General features: G+C 47.6%; 1 protein-coding gene across 1 annotated transcript in view; it reads left to right on the forward strand.

Moving 5' to 3' along the window:
• Nucleotides 1-9,310, forward strand: part of SPPL3 (signal peptide peptidase like 3) — a 139,251-nt gene extending 129,941 nt beyond the window's left edge. The window contains exons 7-11 of the mRNA XM_010368307.2: nucleotides 4,135-4,241; nucleotides 4,709-4,872; nucleotides 5,598-5,797; nucleotides 6,809-6,918; nucleotides 8,048-9,310. Of these exons, the coding sequence (XP_010366609.1) occupies nucleotides 4,135-4,241; nucleotides 4,709-4,872; nucleotides 5,598-5,797; nucleotides 6,809-6,918; nucleotides 8,048-8,119 (653 nt within the window). The 3' untranslated portion in view covers nucleotides 8,120-9,310. The remainder of the gene's footprint in view (nucleotides 1-4,134; nucleotides 4,242-4,708; nucleotides 4,873-5,597; nucleotides 5,798-6,808; nucleotides 6,919-8,047) is intronic.
• Nucleotides 9,311-22,674: the final 13,364 nt, after the last annotated feature.

Genomic DNA, 22,674 nt, shown 5'->3' on the forward strand with positions numbered 1-22,674 from the left:
CACCCTGTAGCTCAGTGAGTGCTTGATAACAGTGATGACAGTGGAGATGAAGATACATATTTTGCTCTTCCTGGGTTGACTACTGTCTTTCCAACTCAGATTCTGAGTTGTAGGGATGAAGCAGCTTTTTCTCCTCTGTGTTCAGATAGCACCGTCCACACAGTAGGAACCCATGAAATAGTAATTTAGTTGATGTGTCCAGGGTCTGCCAAGCTGCTGTATTTACCCACTTGATTACATATATTGACAGTTTACCACCAGTTCTATGAAAATGAAATATATCTGCTCATGTGGCTTTTTACTTTCCTTAGAATAATTGGAAATTTGAAGTTAATAGAACAGTTTTGCATTCATTCAGCAGGTATTTATTGAATGTCTACTCTGTCAAGTGCTAGGAATCCACAGAAAGAATCAGACATGGTTTCTGTTTCTGAGGAGCACGTGGTCGGTTAGCTTAGGGAATAAACTCACCAGTGTGTGAATATTCACACAGTCATAGAATGGACGGAGTGAGTTGGGACACATTCAGCGTTCTGTGGCACATCACATAGAAGAAGCAACTGGGCCGGGTGTGGTGGCTCACGCCTGTAATCCCAGCACTTCGGGAGGCCGGGGCAGGCGGATCACCTGAGGTCAGGAGTTTGAGACCAGCCTGACCAACATGGTAAAACCCCATCTCTACTAAAAATGCAAAAATTAGCTGGGCGTAGTGGCGTGCGCCTGTAATCCCAGCTGAGGCAGGAGAATCACTTGATCCCAGGAAGTGGAAGCTGCAGTAAGCTGAGATTGCGCCATTGTACTACAGCCTGGGCAATAAGAGCAAAGCTCCATCTCAAAAAAAACAAAAAAGCAGCAGCAACTGACTGGTTGGATCAGGAAAGACTCTGAGAAAGGGCTCCTGACCTGGCTCTTTAAGAATGAGGATGGATTTTCCAGATCAAGGAGCCAGGGCAGGACCTTCTGTCTGGAGTGTGAAAAAACACAGTATGTGTGGAGAGGGGGGAATTGTGTTGAACTGGCTAGAAAACAGAGCCACAGGAATGCGTGTTGAGGGCTTGGGCTGTACGGTGGAGAGTGTCCTCCCTGGCCAGAGAGTTCCACGGTCATCCCACCACAAGACCCCATGAAGAATTCCTCAGTAGCTCTGTGTCCTCATCAAACCTGTGTTTGCAGAACAGTGGAGGAAGAGAGCTGAAGGAAGGGAGAGACCCTGCACCTGCCAGGCCCCGGCCTAGACTACAGGGGTGAGCAGTGAGCCATGCTCTCGGGGAACCTTCACTGGAGTTGAGGGGAGTGAGAATGTTGAAAAAAAGAAGAAGAAATTTTGTATATCACATGTTGAGAGATGAAAATAAGGCAAGGGCAGGAAGTGTAATAATCTTCAATATAATTGTAGGAAAGTCCGCCGGTCACTGAGAAGCTAGTACTTGAGTGAAGAACTGTGAAAGACGAGGAGGGAGCCAGCTGGGTTCTGGGAGGAGATTGTTCCAGGCAGAGGGCACAGTAAATGCAGAGCACTGAAGCGGCGGCATGGGGGACAGAGTGAGGAGGCTGCTGTGGCTGGCACAGGAAGTAGCAGGAGGTGACCTGAAGGGTCACAGTCACAGCAGGACCTTGTCAGCCAGTGTGAAGGCTGTGGCTTCTACTCTGTGAGAAGTTAAGAGTTTTGAGCCAGGGGACCCATAAAACCTGTCTTATGGTTTAAGAAGCTGCTTCTGTCTGCCCTGTGAAGAAGAGACTTGTTAGGGGTTAAATTGGAGGCAGAGAGGCCACGCAGGAGGTCATTGCAGCAATGCACACCAGGAGAGGATGACGGCTTATGCCAGGCAGGGTGTAAAAGAAAGAAAAAGGGGTCAAAAACAACATCACAGATTTCCATCTGCACAATTGGAAGCAAAGAGTAAATGCTTGGAGACGGAAGACTACACTGTTAAGAGCTGAGTTTGGACATGTTAGATTTGAGAAGCCAATTAGACAGCCAAGTATATATGTCCCTTAGGCCATAGGATGTATGAGTCTTTTTTTTTTTTTTTTTGAGACGGAGTCTTGCTCTGCTGCCCAGCCTGGAGTGCAGTGGCCGGCTCTCAGCTCACTGCAAGCTCCGCCTCCCGGGTTCACGCCATTTTCCTGTCTCAGCCTCCCGAGTAGCTGGGACTACAGGCGCCCGCCTCGTCGCCCGGCTAGTTTTTTGTATTTTTTAGTAGAGACGGGGTTTCACCGTATTAGCCAGGATGGTCTCGATCTCCTGACCTCATGATCCACCCGTCTCGGCCTCCCAAAGTGCTGGGATTACAGGCTTGAGCCACCGCGCCCGGCCGGATGTATGAGTCTTGAGCTCCAAGAAGAGATTCAGGCTGGAAATAAAAATGTGTGAGTTGATGACATATAGTCTCAAGAGCCTTGAGATTGGACGAGATCACTGAGAGAGGAAAAGATCTGAGGAAAGGACCATGGAATGCTGGGAATTGAGGAGGAGCTACAGAGAAGCCTGAAAAGGAGTGGCCAGCGAGAGGGGAGGAACAGGAGAGCACATTGTCCTGAGAACCAGGGGAGAAGGAGGGAGCCATCAGCTGGGCAGGTTGCTGCCCAAAGGTCGGGTAAGAGGAGGACAGAAGTCGATTACTATGGCTACCAATGAGGGGATGCTTGGCAAGCCCCCAGGAGCAGTGTCAGTGGAGTAGCAGGGATGAAAGCCCTGCTGGAAGTGATCAAGAGCTCAGATGACAACATCTAATTTATGGGAAATATATAGGATAGAGGAAAAGCCAACCACCCCAGTAGGGAAGCACCAGAAAATTCCAGATGACTCCACTTTCAGCAAGTCATTAAAAAAAGGACTGTAGGCTGGGCATGGTGGCTCATGCCTGTCATCCCAGCACTTTGGGAGACCAGGGTAAGATTATTGCTTGAGACCAGCCTGGGCCACATAGCAAGACCTCATCTCTACAAAAAATACAAAAATTTGCCAGGTGTGGTGGCATGTGCTGGTGGTCCTAGCTACTCAGGAGCCTAAGTATTGCTTGAGCCCAGGAAGCAGAGGCTGCAGTGAGCCAAGATCGCATGACTGCACTCCAGCCTGGGCGACAGAGCAAGACCCTGTCTCAGAAAAAAAAAAAAAAAAAATACATGATTGCAAATGGTGTAAATGGTGGCCTGGGTGACCACAGGTCGAGAATTCGAGACCAGGCTGGGCACAGTGGCTCACGCCTATAATCCCAGCACTTTGGGAGGCCAAGGCGGGCGGATCACAAGGTCAGGAGATTGAGATCTGAGATCATCCTGGCTAACACAGTGAAACCCCGTCTCTACTAAAAATACAAAAAAATTAGCCAGGCATGGTGGCGGGCGCCTGTAGTCCCAGCTACTCAGGAGGCTGAGGCAGGAGAATGGTGTGAACCCAGGAGGTGGAGCTTGCAGTGAGCTGAGATCTTGCCACTGCACTTCAGCTGGGGCGACAGAGCAAGACTCCATCTCAAAACAAAACAAAACAAGAATTCGAGACCAGCCTGGGAAACATGGTGAAACCCCATCTCTACTAAAAATACAAACATGAACTCAGGAGGCAGAGGTTGCAGTGAGTTGAGATTGCGCCATTACACTCCAGCCTGGGTGATTTTTCCATCTCAAAAAAAAAAAATTCTAGGAAGATATTTAACAGTGGTAATCTCTGAAAAGTGGCAATGTAATTTTTTTATTTTGCTTTACTGTATTCTCTAGTTTTCTATAATGCAGTTAATGAATTGCTGGGATGATGCCTCCAAGTGAATGAAAGGGAGGGGGTGTTATCTAGGATGTGAGTTCACTTTAAAGCAGGGAGCAAGGACAACACATCCGCAACACTGGAGGGAAGGCAGGAAAAGACAGCTGGGAGGTCTCAGACTGGTTTCCTGGGTCTCCAACAGCCGAGCACTGTGTCTAGCAGGAGGAAAGCAATCACCCCAAATTCTACAAGTCCAAACAGGCTGAAGAAATGGGTGCTTTGCATAAATTACGTGTAAGTTTCTGAAGCTGGAGCTTAGGGCTGCCTGATTTCTGAGGGAATTGCAAACTCTGTGAAGGGGCATAACTTGTGGAAAGAGGATGAGCCTGGAGTCCACACTGACTGCTACCTGCTGTATCTTGTCTCCTCCCCAGCACTGGCCATGGGCCTCTGTGTCGCCATGATCGCCTTTGTCCGCCTGCCGAGCCTCAAGGTCTCCTGCTTGCTTCTCTCAGGGCTTCTAATCTATGATGTCTTTTGGGTAAGCGTTTATGTCCTTGGAGCCCCTCCCCTTCTTTGTGTTGAAGTGAAGCATTCACTCCCGAAAACTATTAACTAGAAGTATCCAAAGTTGGGCTTGCCCTGCTGCCGATCACTCTCTCTCCAGAGTCCTTAACTGTAGTTGTTCATGGGTATGCAGTCTGATCCTTTTGTTTGCTGAGAAGTTGTACAGTAGGTAGTGTGTGTGTGTGACTCCTAGGATAGAAGAGGTAACAGGTTGACACGATTCGCTGCAGTGAGGGCCACCCTGTCACGGAGTAATCTCTGGGTGTGGAGAGTGCAGAAATTGGCAAGTACACAGGAAGAGCAAAGATTTTCTCAAATCATACAAAGAAAGCATTGCAGTCACAGCATTCTGAGACTCTCCTCTGAAAAGCAAGGAGGACTGATGCTGAAAGCAGGTTGCTTCCAGCTCCCTCTGTTAAAGGCATCTCTCCAACTCGGCAGGTATTTTTCTCAGCCTACATCTTCAATAGCAACGTCATGGTGAAGGTGGCCACTCAGCCGGCTGACAATCCCCTTGACGTTCTATCCCGGAAGCTCCACCTGGGGCCCAATGTTGGGCGTGATGTTCCTCGCCTGTCTCTGCCTGGAAAACTGGTCTTCCCAAGGTAGGACCTCATGCTATGACAGGACCACACTGTCTTCCTGTGCCTGTCTGTTCCCAGCCTTGGTCAGTCTCTTATGTCATCAGCATTCTGATCCCAACCTGGGGTCATTATCTCCATGCTGCAGAAGAGAATGAGATTCTTCGCTTGCCAAGAACGACCACTAAGTGATCCAGGCGCTGCCTTTTATTATTGATTAATGTCAGCAAACAGCCATGCCTTCCTGCTGTTTCCACTGTTTCGAGTTGGCTGGAGGGAGTTAGGAGAATCTGGATCCTTTTAACTTGTAAGATATTTGTAAAAATAGGTTCTAATGGTAGAATTATACAGCTCCTGGTAATATAATCTTGGCAGAATGAATGTACTGCTTTAATCTTCCACCTGTAATAGTAGCCAAGTGCTTATTTGAAGTCTCAACAGTGAATGTGTCACAAATGATGAATCGTTTGACATTTCTAGAGGAAGCAGCACTTACGCAAATCACTTCAGCAGTCACTTCCAGGGGCTCTCCTGAAACACGGGAGGGCCAGGTGGAGGTCTCTAGTGCCAGTACTGTTGCAGCTTTTTCTCTCTACACTCTTAAAACTGATGTTCCATCAGAGGAGATTTCCATCTACCATGCAGATAAGCTCTTTGACTCCTTAAAAAGCTAACAAACTTTGCACAAAAGGAAGAGAAACTGGATTGTGTAGAGTGTGATGTCGCTAACCTGTGAAACTGCATTCCAGCTCCACTGGCAGCCACTTCTCCATGTTGGGCATCGGAGACATCGTGATGCCTGGTCTCCTACTATGCTTTGTCCTTCGCTATGACAACTACAAAAAACAAGCCAGTGGGGACTCCTGTGGGGCCCCTGGACCTGCCAACATCTCCGGGCGCATGCAGAAGGTCTCCTACTTTCACTGCACCCTCATCGGATACTTTGTAGGTAAGAGAACCAGAGACTGCAGATGATCCTCGCTCTGGCTGACCTCCAACCCTTGGAATTAAATCAGGTCTTCTAGCTACAGATACTGGATAGAAGGAGAGCAGGAATTCTGTGTGCTGTAATAGACAACCTGGCCTGTGAGATGCTAAGTGTTCTGTGTACTGGATAGGCCAGTTCCCTCTCCAGCAGTGTATCTGAAGAACATTGTAGGAAAAGCATGTCAGTCTTCAAAGCCAAGGACACACAGCACACAGTGCAGTGGATTCGTCTGTGCTTAAATCTTCCTCTAGAGTTGAATGACTGTCGTATTTATTTCCTACTTTATTCAACAGATACTTACATTCATTAGTTGTATATTTCTGCCACTCTGACCTAAGTTTTGTAGCCAGCTCGTGTAGGCAGACAGGAGGTGGTTGTGATGGGGCTGAGAAAAGCAGTAACCTGCCTGCATATGTAACTGCTCCCGCACAGTGACTGGAAAGGAGCGTCTCTTGCACTCCGTGCCTCCTCCTCAAACCCAGCACTGTCCTCGTCCCAGAGCAGTTCATTCACATGGGTTCATTTCAGTCCACAAACTCAGAGGGGCAAGGCAAGTGGCATTATTCCCATTAGACAGATGAGCAGGCTGAGGCTCGGAGAGGTGGAAGGTCTGAACTACGGTTATGTTAGCTATTGTGAGTAACAGAGTTGGAACTTAAACCCAGGTCTTCTGCCTCCCAAATCCAGCATCACAGGAGACAGAGGCACACTTGGGGCTGGCGGGAGGGTTTGAACCCAGGAACCAGAGCAAGGAATTAGACCTGGGTCAGTCATGTGTCCTTGGAGTTGTAGGTGTTTTTTAAAGCTGTGCTGATCCACATTTCTTCAGCTGCCCAAGCTGGGCATTTCACACCCCAACCATAGAATGGACGACAGCACATTAGATCTGTGCAGTCGCAGGACTTTGCCAAGCAGCAGCCAGGTGACACGGGTTCCCTCTCTTGTCTCACAGATGCTTCTCTCTCCTCACAGGCCTGCTCACTGCTACTGTGGCGTCTCGCATTCACCGGGCCGCCCAGCCCGCCCTTCTCTATTTGGTGCCATTTACCTTATTGCCACTCCTCACGATGGCCTATTTAAAGGTGAGAGCAGCAGTTATAAACCTGTGACAGCAATAACTTGGATTGGCCCTGTGCCTGGGTTTGCACTCTCCTCGCTGGAGGTGATTCTGCTTAAGTCCCTGAGTGAGCTTTTGATCTCTGCTGTTTTGTGTGTGTGTGCGCTACCCTGGCATTAGCAAACGCTTGCAGACTCATGCAGCCACTGTCAGAAAATGCTCATGAGCTAGGCCACTACACCACCTGGGCGAGGAATAACTAATTGAAAGCCCTAGAGCCCAGCTGAGGGAACTTTCTGCTTCTGTTCAAAGCAGTGTCCTCCCGCCACCTAACAGCTTAACGCTACGTTCAAGTTTGGGAATAATTAAAATTGAATAGTGTTGAGGCAGCATATGATAAAACCAGAATTAGAGAGCATGTTATTTCCCAGGTGTCTATTCCCCGTTTTACAGATGAGGAAGCAGATTACAGAGGTCAACTCACTTGCCCAGGTCACCTGACTCACGACCTCTAGAGAGTTGCTAAAAGCCCTTTTCTTGCTCAAGGAGCCTAAAAGCACCCCTTCTAGGGAGTCCTCCTAAAAATAGTGGGTTATTTTTGAATGGGTAAGATTTAAATGCTCTTTGATTTTCCGCAGAAGCAATCTGATCTCAGATCAAGCATCAGAAAGGGGGCATGGCGCATGGTGGCTCACGCCTGTAACCCCAGCATTTTGGGAGGCTGAGGCAGGCAGGTCACGAGTTCAGGACCAGCCTGGCCAACACGGTAAAACCCTGTCTCTACTAAAACACAAAAATGAGCCAGGCATGGTGGTGAGCACCTGTAATCCCAACTACTTGGGAAGCTGAGGCAAGAGGAGTTGGAGGTTGCAGTGAGCTGAGATCTCACCACTGCACTCCAGCCTAGGTGACAGAGCAAGAACCCATCCAAGAAAAATCAGAACGAGGCCAAGCGCAGTGGCTCATGCCTGTAATCCTAGCACTTTGGAAGGTCAAGGCAGGAGAGTTGTCTGAGCCCAGGAGTTTGAGACCAGCCTGGCCAATATAGAAAGACTTCATATCTTAAAAAAAAATTTTTTTTTAAAGAATCAGAAAAGACAGCTGTGTGTGCCTTGTGTTTAAATCTGTAACTTACAAAGTTCCTTGTTTCTCAGGGCGACCTCCGGCGGATGTGGTCTGAGCCTTTCCACTCCAAGTCCAGCAGCTCCCGATTCCTGGAAGTATGATGGATCACGTAGAAAGTGACCAGATGGCCATCATAGTCCTTTTCTCTCAACTCATGGTTTGTTTCCTCTTAGAGCTGGCCTGGTACTCAGAAATGTACCTGTGTTTAAGGAACTGCCGTGTGACTGGATTTGGCATTTAAAGGGAGCTTGTTTGCAGGAGAGAGGTGCTGGAGCCCCGTCTGGTTCCTTCTCTTCCTGCGGATGTAGAGGTGGGGCCCCTTCCAAGAGAGACAGGCCTCTCCCCGCCGCTCCTTCCTCCCACGTTTTTATGGATCTGCACCAGACTGTTACCTTGTTGGGGAGATGGAGATTTGACTGTTTAAAAACTGAAAACAGCGAGGAGTCTTTCTAGAACTTTTGAACACTAAAAGGATGGAAAAAATTAGCAAACCGAAGTTTCTTCAATGACCCCTCAAGAACTTTGGGACCAGTTTCCTATGGGGGACTCAGTTTCAGAGAACTGAGACAGAAGCTCTTCTGTCGCTATATTCTTCTTTCCTTTTTTTGGATTTATTAAATATTTTCTGTGGTGTGAAGTGACTTATTAAATCCACAGACATTGAGTGACTTCTTACAACATCCACATAAGAATTTGTTGTAATGAGTTCATGTCCACCCAGATGTTGTGTTGGCAGTGAACAAGGGCACGGTTTTTATACATACGTACATATATATATATATATACACACACACATAGATATATATGAATAAACAAAAATGAAATCCTGCTAAGATCACGCTGTGTAGCTGACAGGGGCTTGCTGTCGTTTTGAGCATGTCGAGCAGCTTACTGTGGCTTCCTTGTATATGGATAAGCTGCTGTCCTTCCCCTTCACAACTGACTCCGCAGTTACAAACCAGTATAGCATTTGTGCTGATAGACTCATGGACTTTAGGAGCCCTAACTTGGATTAGGGATGAAGAGTTCAAACCTTTCGGCCCTTTCTTTCTTTTCTTGGCTTCTCCCTTGCAGGGTGTTCCGTAGTTTCTTCTCGAGCCAATGCATGTATTATAGCAGCAGGTGTCTTTGTGCTTTCTCATCATAGTAATGTACTACTTGTAAATACATTTTTCTATTTTCTATTTTTTTGTATTTTTTTTTGACATTTTGTTTCATTGGTGTGCTGTATATTTTCCATGCCCTCACTCCTTTAAGAAAAAAAAAAAAAAAAAAAAGGAAAAAAGCAACACGATCCTGTCCTTGCTGTTGTGATTATAGTCTTGGTTTACCTGTGGTGACAGATGGGTGTGGGGGACACATGTCAAATGCCCCTCTGAGGTGGGCCCTAAATTCCAGGAACTGGGGAAAGAACCAGCTGCTCTGTCCTGAGAGCCTGGCCCTGTGCTGTGGTCTCTGCTGCACGCCCAGAGTTCTGGGAGTAACTAGTGTTAGGTCTGCTGGCCTTTACCTAAGCAGCCCCTGCCTGGTAAGGCGGCACCCATTGTTCAGAGGCAGAGTTGGCATGAGGATGCCTGACGACAAAGGCTGGAGAAGGGCCCTGAGTCCCAGCCTCTCCCCAAGGGTCCCCGCCCCAGTGGCTGCCTCTGTCTTGACCTGTGTAATGAACTGGTGTGCTGTGTCACTGTGGCTTGAGCTCACAGGGGGCACCCATCCTGCTGTCAACAGAGCCTGAAGCAGTCAGGGTGTTGGATTCCTCTGTTGTTCTCATCAAATCCTGCTGAGGGGTTTCTGGGGTTTTGTTTTTAATAAATGATTCCTTTGTAGCCTTTGTCACATCATCTTCACTTTGGTTGTTGGTACCAAACAGAGCTCCCAGCCATCTCCTCCCTGTTCTGGAAGACTGATGGGAAGTCCTGTCTGTCCCCAGACCTGGCCACCTGCACCTCCGGCCCAGTCATAGGTACGTCAGAGAACTGGAGCTTCTGCTGTCCACAAAACTCAAAACCGCCTCTGCATTGGGCCAAGACCAAAAATCCACTCACAGACTCTCCTTCCTTCCTTCACAGCCATCAAGGATGCAAAGAGCTAATTAAACAGGCCCAGGGACAGGGAGGGGCTCCAAAATGACTCGCATTAAGGGCAAGTGCCAGTGATGGGTAGAAATAATGTTATCCTTCATGCCTGTAATCCCAGCACTTTGGGAGGCCGAGGAGGGCGAATCACAAGGTCAGGAGATCGAGACCAGCCTGGCCAACATGGCGAAACCCCGTCTCTACTAAAAATACAAAAATTAGCCAGGTGTGGTGGCAGGCGCCTGTAATCCCAGCTTTTTGGGAGGCTGAGGCAGGAGAATTGCTTGAACTCGGAAGGCGGAGGTTATAGTGAGCAGAGATCACGCCATGGCACTCCAGCCTGGGCGACGGTGCAAAATGTTATCCTGGCAGTGGGTCATTTTAATTTTTCTGTCTTTGTTTTCATAAGAAAATTAAATTCCAGACAGAAGGAACGTCATGATTTTGTCATTCTCACTTCTGTGCAGGTTTTGGGGGGAAATACCCACACAGAGCTGTGAATGCGCCCTGGATTCCAGTTCCTAATCTTCAAAGCCCTTGAAACTCTGGCAGAGAAACAGCAAATGCTCTGCTTGTCTTGAGTTCCCCACAGTAGACACGCTGGACTCCCTCCCAGTTCTGGAAGTCGTGCCCTTTTGTTGGAGGTTGACTGGGTGGGCTGCAGTTAAAGCACACATGGGACTTCCCTTCCAGTCTCCCTTTGCTCCCCGCTGCCTGAAGTCTGCTGCATTAGGTAGGGCATGTTTATGAAATTTCAGCAGACTCCTTCCTCACTGATCTGAAGTCCTTTTTCCTCACAAAGAGACTGTATGTTATTAGAACTCCCACTTTTTAATAACTTTTTTCTAGATTGAGCTAATGAAGATATGACAGTAAAGGCTGTCCAAAGCCTAGTGTGTTCCATTGCTGTCATTACAGTGCATACCCTCTCTGAATGTGACAGTGACAGCTCCCTGCCTAGGAATGGTTCCAACCAAGGCAGCTTGGGACTAAGCTACTGTCTGAATTACTTTTGTAGCAGGCTCACAGGCCTTCAGTAAACAGGTAAGTTAGGTCACCCACAAGAAAAAAGCACTCGTTCTCTGTGAGGATGGAGGGGAAAGGAGTTCCATTTTGCTAGTCAAGTGTTAAAAATAGAACCTGCTGTGTCTGCTTAGCAGCTCTCACATTACTGCTCACCAGATCCCGTGTTGTGTGTACGCGTCTGTTTTGTAAAGCCTAGCGTTTACCTCAGAGTGCATGGAGTACATGCCTTAGAGACATCATTTGTGCAACCCCATTCTCTACAGAGCTATGTCAGCGGTACAGGCTCAGAAGGAAGCCATCTCGGTTCCCTTCTGGTCTTCAGTGCACAGCGGCCGGGACAGCCTACCCCACCTCACCGAATCACATTTCTTCAGCAGTTTCAAACAGTGAAATCATTTCTAGAACAATGGCTGCTAACACGTGTCAGCTGAAGCACTGCAGATCGAGTCATCCAGCTCAAGCTTCTTCCTCTTTCTGGAAGGTATAAACCAGGTAAGACTTTTTAATCCAGAAATTATTCCTATTCCCTGCAATGTATAGGGTGCTTTCTATCTGCAAAACTCTAAACTCAAATTTCTGCAAGTTCAGATTCCAACTGTCTCATGTGCAGAGCCTCTGCCATCACAAAACTCTTCCCTCTCCTTTCTTTGACTGTTTCAGTCATCATCTGTTTCCTCCTCAGCCTTTCCCTTGGAATCCAGAGCCCTTTCCTGTCTGTTAGAGGCAATCAGTCATGCTTCAGTAAAGTTTGAGGCACTGGGCCTGCCAGTGAACAAAACCAGACATCTTGACCCCCTACTCCTGCGGTCTGTGCAGGGCTGGCTTTAGCAAGCTTGACTTGTGGGGAGGGGGTGTGGCAGTCATCCCCACACAAGGTCACACAGGGATGCTACAGTGCATTCAAGAGTAGAATCCGTAGCCTTCTGTCCGTAACTCTGGGCCTTGCTGTAAATAGCAAAGGCTCGGGCTGGGGATCTTGTATCACTGGACTGGATGTGCCAGTGAAGAGAAGACTGAAAAGCAGGTTGGCACAGGAGAAGCCCAGTGTCCTGGTGGACACGGGCCTGCATTCAACCGCATGTCTGAAGAACGCGAAAGCCTTCTACAGCCCCAAGCGCACTGGTCTTTCATCACTACAGGTTTTGAAAGTCTTACCGCACGGAGCCAGTGGTTGGCAGGCGCTTGCTACAAACATCCTGCAGGGAGGCTGTGAAGATTGTAACTCCGCAGCACTTACAGAGGAGTGCTTGAGCGTGCAGTAGAGCTCCTAGGTACCTGAGTTCTTAAGAATTCATGCAGCAGACTCCGCTTTGCTTATGGTTCCTTTCATTTGGAGTCTGCCTAATCAGTTTTTCTCTTAAGTTCCAAGAAATCTTTTTCAGTTGAGTAGAACCTGTAAAACATGCCACCTGTCTGCAGGTGAACAGAGGCCCTGAAGGTTCCAAAATAGCTGAGCCCACGAGCTGTCTCCAGCCCCAGTGGAGTCCTGGGATTCTCACCAGATCCAAAGATGACAGAGGAATGGGAACCAGTTAGGCAGAGGAAACAAGACTTGAGAGACTGGGAGTGGGGAAGCCGCCAGGCAGTGGGCGGCAGGCCTGCGCTTATGAGGAATGGAAGACAGGAAGTGGGTGTCCATAGGAGAGAGATGGAGGGGGCCAGCACGACGGTCACTGCATTCAACCAAATGTCTGAAGACAAGCGATCCAGCCCCAGGGTCCTGACACCAGTTACTGTGTCTCACCACAGAGCTTCGCTCCAGGCGGACCACCTGTCAGCCTTCCACTGCCACCTTTCACTGCCCACCTGGAGCTGCTGGAATGTAGCCACCAAGTGAGCTTCTAGCTTTTGTGTTTGAGCCTTTGCCATTGGAGATTGAATTTCCTCACACTTTCAGTTGCTGTCGTGCCTTGACAGGGTTTTTATCCCCAGGTAGACAGTAACACATCCTGTGCCAGCTTCCTAGGGAAGGCAGAAACCAATTTCAGAACAAGAGGCTGAGGGCTTGGTAGTGCAGGGAGGAACTAAGATGACGAAGCATCGCACGGATGAGTCATAGCCTTGCCGGCCTGATGGCGGGTAGATTGCAGTGCCACCCTCCCTAAGACCGCCATCCAATCAGGAGCCCCAGCCCCACCTTTCCTCCTTCCCTCGTGCCTGCTTGGCACTTCCTGCAGCTCTCCCCTGTTGAGTGCAGGCATTCTGCCCACGGCAGTCGCTGTGAGAGAGGCCATGGCCTGGACCAGGGTGATGCGAAGAACAGAACTTGCTACCAGATTGGATGCAGCGGGTGGGGACCCCACACTTCTTAACCTGAACAATTAATTGCTGAAACAGATACAGAAGAAATTGGAGAAGAGTTGTTCTAGCCAGTAGAGCACTAAAGCCAAAAAAAAAAAAAAAAAAAAAAAAAACACCCAGAGTCTTCAGTGATGTAAAGCCTTGCAGAGTATGCGAGATGACCTAGACAGTGAGAGGCAGGAGGAAGACTACTCCGTGGTGCTCAAAGTGTGAAGGTGTTGTCAGCGCACATCCCCCACACAGCCACCATGGGGCTGTGGTTAGGGACGGAGCCCCCGAGTCTGAGCTGCTTCATCTGAAATGGGGATGAAGGTGCCTCATAGAAAGTATGAGTAAATATGAGGCACTCTTCTGGTTTACTGTGTTCTCATGTATTGCACGCACAGTGCTCGCGGAGTTGGAATACAGTTAAAATCATTAGATCTGTATGCTGTCATTGTTCAAACCGCCACAGCTCCTGGTTCATTGTTAGGAACACTGCTTCTCTCCCCACTGCTGAGGGTGATCCCCCACCTAGCGTCCTGATATTTTCTTCTGCACAATGAAAGGCTTGGCACAAAGCTCCATACACAGAGAGGGAGAGTGGGTGACCCTGCCCATGCAGTTCCTCATTTTTGCTTCTTAAGGCCAAGAAGATCAACCTCTACCCACATTCTGCACACAAACCAGTGTTGACGTTTTTATTTTTCTATATACCGTTTTTTCCCCATAATAAACACTACATGTGCCCTCTTTGACTTCAGTGTACTTTAAAGTCTTACTGCTTGTTTTGAGGGAAAGTTTACTACACTGCGAAGCTCCCATTCTGTCAGTCTTTTGTCGGCCTGTATTAGTTGTTCATAAATCTTTAGGTTTTTCTTGAACACCCTTGGAATAGAAGACTCATGGGTCAGGGCCAGGCGCGGTGGCTCACGCCTGTAATCCCAGCACTTTGGGAGGCCGGGGCGGATGGATCACCTGAGGTCGGGAGTTCAAGACCAGCCTGACCAACATGGAGAAACCCCATCTCTACTAAAAATACAAAATTAGCTGGGTGTGATGGTGCATGGCTGTAGTCCCAGCTACTCGGGAGGCTGCGGCAGGAGAATCGCTTGAACCGGGGAGGTGGAGGTTGCAGTGAGCCGAGATTGCACCACTGCACTCCAGCCTGGGTAACAGAGCGAGACTCCGTCTAAAAAAAAAAAAAGACTCATGGGCCAAACTCCTATCCTGTGTTAAAATAAAACAGTGTCATTCTAAGCCATGGCTCAAGTCAGTCCACTGAATAGGGGAGGGACAGTAGCCAGACTAGAGAGAGTGTAAGAGGAGATTCCAGCCGTGCGTTTGGAAAATTCTCAGTTCTCCAGGACACAGTGAAGGAATCAGGACTGAGGCACCATCTGATGAAGCAGATGAATAACTGGTGGGATGACCTATGACCCTCTCCAAAAGGAGCTGACGCTACCGTGAAGGGATGGGCCTGCACTTTGTCCTCAGCCCTGCCCCACATCCCTCTTGATCATTTGGCCAGGGACACAGTTGCCAGGCTTCATACTCATGACCGAAAGAAAGCTCAGAGGCCTGGGGTGTCAAAGCAGATCTGGGGAGATATGCTGAAGAGAGCCCCAGCCAATGATGGCCACACAGCGGGTGTCAGTCCTGCCTCCCAAGAGCCCTTTAAGACAGGTGCCATTACTGTCACCACTGTCACAAAGGAACTCGCCAAGACCCCAAGATCACCAGTGGGTAAGTGGCAGAATATCAGCATAAGCCCTAAACACTGTCCCTAACCATTATGTTCCGTCCTCATCCCAGGATTAGAAACGGTCTGCCTCCCAGGAATACAGGTAAGGCATAAACACTGATGGCTCAAGGGCCTACTCTTAGTTCCAAATAAGTTTAAATCCATCCACTGCCTGTAGCAAATAAAGATTCTTGGAACAGCCTCTGCCTGGGTCTCCCTAACTGCAGAGTGTGTTCCATACTGTGGGCCAGAATGGTGGCCGGTCGTCTCAGCTCTTCAGTCTCGTTATATAACAGCAGATTTTATCATCCATTTTATGTACCCAAAGTTTCAAAGGCAGCTAATTTGCCCCAGATCTTCCTGCTTCCAGAGACTGAGCTCATTGCCCAGATGATGACAAGATAATCACAGCCAGGTATCGTAGACACAACTTGCTCGGCATGCACACTGAACTGTGGGGGAGTTTCTGTAAACGGGGAAGGACCATGCAAACAGCATTGTATTGGAGATGGAGATCCACCAACCCTGGTAGGGGCAGGAAAGAGCTGGGGTTTTGGCTGCCTAGCCCTGGGGCTGACCCAGCTGCTGTCCAGAGGGGGCGTGCCGACACCTTCCTCTCCAATACTGCTGCAGCAGTGTTGACCATTACTCAGGAGAGGGTATCACCTCACACAAACCAGGAGTCCCCAGGAGGAGGGGACCAGGATGCATGCCTCCTAGCAAGCCAGGGTCAAACTAGAATCTTTGAGGCATTCAAAGCAACTGAATTTCACTGTTAAGATTAGGACTACCCTATTGCAGATTGTTTTGTTTTGTTTTGTTTGAGGCAGGGTCTTCCTGTGTTGCCTAGGCTGCAATGCACTCGTGCAGCCATAGCTTACTGCAACCTCCAACTCTTGAGCTCAAGCAATCCTACTGCCTCCCAAAGTGCTGAGATTACAGGCAAGAGCCACCACACCCAACCCATTGCTGACATTAAAACAAGCCATAAAAACATAAAAACAACTGTCAGCTGCTGTTCTGATCCCCAGTAATACTGGGTGGTTCTTCAAACCAATCCTCTGGCTAAAAACAACTTTAAAATACACACATGAAATCCAGAAAAGACCATGTAGAAGCCCTGCCTAAATCTGATTTCTGAAATACAGAGGGCAGACTCTAAACAGCCCAGCTGAGGCCAAAAGAAATAAAGACGAATTTCGGCTGCTGCCCCCCAGAGGAGGATCAAAGGGTTTTTTTGCTTGTGTTTTGCCTTCCTTTTTCTTAAATTTGAGACAAGGCCTGTGTCCGTCTCCATGCTGCAGTGCAGTGGTACAATCATAGCTCACTGCAGCCTTGCTCTCCTAAGCTCAAGCAATCCTCAACTCAGCCTCCCAAGTGTTAATAGCTGAGACTACAGGCACACACCAACTACTTGGGAGGTTTTTATTTGTAGAGATGGGGTCTTGCTATGTTGCCCAGACTGGCCTCAAGCCATCCTCTCGCCTTGGCCTCCCAAAGTGCTAGGATTACAGGCATGAGCCACTGTCCCTGGCTGGAATCAAAGTTTTAAATCTTGAGTTCAACCATTAATTGCCTGCTTCAAAAAAAAAAAATCTTCACCAGAATTTCTGCAATTGTATAATTCAAAACTGCTATACATATGAACAAGAAAATGTGATCCATGCTCAAGAAGCAATTGACAGAAACTGATATGACTGACACGTTGGAATTAACATTCAAGATGTTTAAAGTAATTATAACCATGCTCCAGGACATAAAGGAAAATATGCTCAGAATGAGCAAATAGGAATTGTCAGCAGATAAACCGTGACAAAAAGAACCAAATAAAAATTCTAGAACTTAAAATACAACATACGAAGTAAATTCACTAGATAGAATTAACAGCACATTGACAGATTAAAGAATCATTAAACTTGCAATAGAACCAGGATTAGTAAACCTCTTCTGTGAAGGGTCAGATAATATTTTTAGCTTTGTGGGTCAAAAATCACCTTTATAACTACTCATTTCTGCCATCATAGTGTGAAAACAAGCAGCCACTGTACATGAGAATAAACAGATTCCACCTGTGGCCAGTTTCCCAAATCCTGAAATATCCAATCTAAAAAGCAGAAAAGATACAGAAAAAATGATCAGAGCCCCAGTTATCTGTGAACAGTGTCAAGCAGTCTAACATATATATGTTGGAGTCACAATGAGGGAAGAGAATGAGGCAGAAAGGTTTTTTTTTTTTTTTTTTGAGACGGAGTCTCGCTGTGTTGCCCAGGCTGGAGTGCAGTGGCCGGATCTCAGCTCACTGCAAGCTCCGCCTCCCGGGTTCACGCCATTCTCCTGCCTCAGCCTCCCGAGTAGCTGGGACTACAGGCGCCCGCCAGGTCGCCCAGCTAGTTTTTTGTATTTTTAGTAGAGACGGGGTTTCACCATGTTAGCCAGGATGGTCTTGATCTCCTGACCTCGTGATCCGCCCGTCTCGGCCTCCCAAAGTGCTGGGATTACAGGCTTGAGCCAACGCGCCCGGCCAGAAAGATTTTTTAAAAAATAAAACAGTGGCCAAATTTGGGGAAAGAGTCAAGAAACATGGGAAATCCCAAGCAAAATAAAGGAACATCACACCCAGGGACTTTATAATCTAAAAACTAAATATAGAAAGTCTTGAAAGCAACGAGAAATAAAATGACATACTGCATAGGGGAACAACAATAGATTTACATGAATTTCAGCAAAATTCTCATCAGAAATCATGGAGACTATAGGACAATGGAATGACATCTTTAAAAACATAAAAAGTAGGCCGGGCGCGGTGGCTCAAGCCTGTAATCCCAGCACTTTGGGAGGCCGAGGCGGGTGGATCACGAGGTCAGGAGATCGAGACCATCCTGGCTAACATGGTGAAACCCCGTCTCTACTAAAAATACAAAAAAACTAGCCGGGCGTAGTGGCGGGCGCCTGTAGTCCCAGCTACTCGGAGGCTGAGGCGGGAGAATGGCGTGAACCTGGGAAGCGGAGCTTGCAGTGAGCCGAGATCGCGCCACTGCACTCCAGCCTGGGCGACACAGCGAGACTCCGTCTCAAAAAAAAAAAACAAAACAAAACAAAACAAAAAAAACATAAAAAGTAAAAATGTGTCAACCCAGAATTCTATATCCAGTGACAATATCCTCAGGAATGAAAGTGAAGGCCAGGTGCAGTGGCTCATGGCTGTAATCCCAACACTTGGGGAGACCAGGGCAGGAGGATTGCTTGAGCTCAGGAGTTTAAGACCAGCCTGGGCAACATAGTGAGAACTGATCTCTACAAAAACTACAAAAAAGCTGAGTATGGAGGCATGCACCTGTAGTCCTAGCTACTTGAGAGGCTGAGATGGGAGGATGGCTTGAGCCCAGGGGTTTGAGAGTGCAGTGAACTACAGTCACCACTGCAATCCAGGCTAGGCAACAGAGCAAGACTGTCTAAAAAAAAAAAAAAAAAAAAAAAAAAAAAGCCCAAAAATGGGAGGAAGTATTTGTAAATAATATCTGCTAAGGATTTAGTATTCAGAATATATCAAGAATTCTTACAACTCAACAATAAAAAAGACAATCCAGTTATTTAAGTGGGCAAAAGATATGAATAGAAATTTATCCAAAAAAGATATACAAATGGGCCTGGCATGGTGGCTCATGCCTGTGATCCCAGCACTTTGGGAAGCTGAGGCAGGCAGATCACAAGGTCAGGAGATCGAGACCATCCTGGCCAACCTGGTGAAACCCCGTCTCTACTAAAAATACAAAAATTAGCTGGACGTGGTGGTGTGTGCCTGTAATCCCAGCTACTCGGGAGGCTAAGGTAGGAAAATCGCTTGAACCAGGGAGTCAGAGGTTGCACTGAGCTGAGATGGCGCCACAGCACGCCAGCCTGGCAACAGAGCCAGAATGCATCTCAAAAAAGAAAAAATATATATATATATATTTATATTTTTATATATGTATATTTATACATGCACACACACACAAATGACCAATAAGCACACGAAATGGATGTTCAGCACCATTAGTCAGAGAAATACAAATCAAAACCACAGTGAGATATCACTTCACACCCACTAGGATGACAATAACTTTTTAAAGACAGTAACAAGAGTTAGCAAAGATGTACAGAAAACAGATCCCTCGTAACATTGTTGGGGTTGGGCAGGGTGGCTCACACCTGTAATCCCAGCACTTTGGGAGGCCAGGTGGGCAGATCACTTAAGGCCAGGAGTTCGAGAGCAGCCTGGCCAACATGGTGAAACCCCCATCTCTACTAAAAATATAAACATTAGCCAGGAGTGGTGGCAGGTACCTGTAATCCCAGCTACTAGGGAGGCTGAGGCATGAGACTCACTTGAACCAGGGAGGTGGAAGTGCAGTGAGCCAAGATCGCACCACCACACTCCAGCCTGGATGACAGAATGAGACTTCGTCTCAAAAAAAAAAAAAAAAAAAAAAAAAAAAAAAAAAAAAAACACCGTGGCTGGTGGGATTATAAAATGGTGCGGCTGCTTTGGAAAATGGCTCCATAGTTCCACCAAAGGTATCATAGTTATCATATGATCTAGCAGTTTCATTCATAGTTATAGTTTACAAGAATTGAAAATCTATATCTACTAAAAACTTATACATACATGTGCATAGCAGTATTAATAATCAAAAAGAAGAAACCAAAATTGTCATTAACTGATGAACAAAATGTGTATGTATATAGAATATTATTCAGGAATAAAATGAATAAAGATGAGGACCATAGCCCATACTGCATATTTTCTTTTTTTTATTATTATTATACTTTAAGTTCTAGGGTACATGTGCATAATGTGCAGGTTTGTTACATATGTATACTTGTGCCATGTTGGTGTGCTGCACCCATCAACTCGTCAGCACCCATCAACTCGTCAATTACATCAGGTATAACTCCCAATGCAATCCTTCCCCCCCTCCCCCCTCCCTGTGATAGGCCCCGGTGTGTGATGTTCCCCTTCCCGAGTCCAAGTGATCTCACTGTTCAGTTCCCACCTATGAGTGAGAACATCATACCGCATATTTTCTTATCCATCCTAAGCTAGAACCCAGGGTTACCTTTGGAGAGGGAATTGGGAGTCATAGAGGTTGCCTATAATTTTGAATACACAACAATATTTTTATTCAATAATTAAAAATTAAAATCTGGCCGGGCGCGGTGGCTCATGCCTGTAATCCCAGCACTTTGGGAGGCCGAGGCGGGCGGATCACGAGGTCACGAGATCGAGACCATCCTGGCAAACACGGTGAAACCCTGTCTCTACTAAAAATAGAAAAAGAAATTAGCCGGGCGTGGTGGCAGGTGCCTGTAGTCCCAGCTTCTCGGGAGGCTGAGGCAGGAGAATGGTGTGAACCTGGGAGGCGGCGGAGCTTGCAGTGAGCCAAGATCACACCACTGCACTCCAGCCTGGGTGACAGAGCGAGACTCTGTCTCAAAAGAAAAAAAAAGGCCGGGCGCGGTGGCTCAAGCCTGTAATCCCAGCACTTTGGGAGGCTGAGACGGGCGGATCACGAGGTCAGGAGATCGAGACCATCCTGGCTAACACGGTGAAACCCCATCTCTACTAAAAAACACAAAAAACCAGCCAGGCGAGGTGGCGGGCGCCTATAGTCCCAGCTACTCGGGAGGCTGAGGCAGGAGAATGGCATAAATCCGGGAGGCGGAGCTTGCAGTGAGCCAAGATCACAACACTGCACTCCAGCCTGGGCGACAGAGTGAGTGAGACTCTGTCTCAAAAAAAAAAAAAAATTCTTTAAAATGTAACATTGTTACATCAAACATATCAAACTAGATAAGCAAAACTGCAACACAGGAAATCGATAGAAATAAAAAAGTAATTGAAGAATAACACAATTTCTTTCAGTCTCTGACAATGCAAGGAGAAAAAGAATGTGTATAGAGAGAAAAAGTTTATAGTGCCTAAGACAGATCGATCATCTGTTCTCCCCAGCACCACTAATGAAGTTCTCCCTTTTCTTCCAGAGTGATACCACCAGTCATCCCGCTGGGCAGGTCAGAGCCCTTCTCCCTCCAGCCCCGTGACCAGGAAATGCGTCACTGACTCTTGTCCGTGTAACCTGCCTGCCATTCCAGGGATCCATCCATTTCTGTCCATCTCCTCTGTCTCCACCCAGAGATCCAAGGTATCATCATCTCCCTCTTGGATCATTACAGGAGCCTTCTAACTCACTACTCTGACCAACCTCTTTCCACACCTCCTCACTGCGCTGCACACCACAGCCAGGGGGGATCTTTTCAAAACTTTTTTTTTTTTTTTTTGAGACGGAGTTTCACTTGTCACCCAGGCTGGAGTGCAGTGGTGCAGTTTCAGCTCACTGCAACTTCCGCCTCCCGAGTTCAAGTGATTCTCCTGCCTCAACCTCCTGAGTAGCTGGGACTACAGGTATGTGCCACCACACCCGGCTAATTTTTTGTATTTTAGTAGAGGCCATGTTTTCACCACATGGGCCAGGCTGGTCTCAAACTCCTGACCTCAGATGACCCACCCGCCTTGGCCTTCTAAAGTGCTGGGATTACAGGCCACTGCACCTGGCCTCAAAACATTTTCAGACCAGGTATGGTGGCTCGTGCCTGTAATCCCAGTGCTTTGGGAGGCTGAGACAGGAGGATCACTTGAGGCCAGGAGTTTGAGGTTGCGGAGAGCTATGATTGTGCCACTACATTCTAGCTTGGGTGACAGAGCAAGACTCTGTAAAAACAAACAAACCAAAACATTTGTACACCATCTCTCTGAGTCAAGTGGGCCAAAGGCTTTCTGTCACTTCCAGGACAAGGCAGAAATCTATGTGACCCATGGGACTGTGCCCGATATGGCTGTCCGCCTCTCCAGCTCATCTCAAGCCGTGTTCCACGTTCCCACTCTGTCCTCTAGCCATTCTTCCATTCCTTAAAGACCATGCCTCTCCCACCACAGGGCATCTGCACAAGCCATTTCCCAGGCCTGGGCTGTCCACCTCTAGGCTCTCTGTCTCATTCATGCCAACTCATCCCTCAGATCTCAGCTCAGCTGTCACCTGGCCAGGGAAGCCTTTTGTGACCCAGCCTTCCGGCTCACGTTCCTCTATTTCAGTCTCTCCTAGAACTCTGCTCCTCTCCTGCGTTGCACACATCCCACTGAGGCTGCGATGGGATTAGTGTCTGCCACTGGCACCACCACCACTAGCTTGCCTACAAGGACTGTGAAAAAAAGAATTGTTTCTGCTCACCCACTATTTCTGCCAATGGCTTGCACAGTATCTTAGATACAGTAGCTGCTGCAATATGAATGAATGAATCAGAATAAAATTATCAGCATTAGTTCAATTTTACTAATCTCTACCATCATACAACACATAACCTTTTCAGTTCTCATAGACTCTTGATGGAAACAGACCATGTGTTCGATTCTCACAAGGCCTCATATTCAGAAAAGTGAAAACAACTGACCACCTTCTCTCACTACCGCACAATGTGACTGGAAAGAATTATGAAA

The sequence above is a fragment of the Rhinopithecus roxellana genome, chromosome 10 (genome assembly GCF_007565055.1).
Source record: "Rhinopithecus roxellana isolate Shanxi Qingling chromosome 10, ASM756505v1, whole genome shotgun sequence".
Taxonomy (NCBI): domain Eukaryota; kingdom Metazoa; phylum Chordata; class Mammalia; order Primates; family Cercopithecidae; genus Rhinopithecus; species Rhinopithecus roxellana.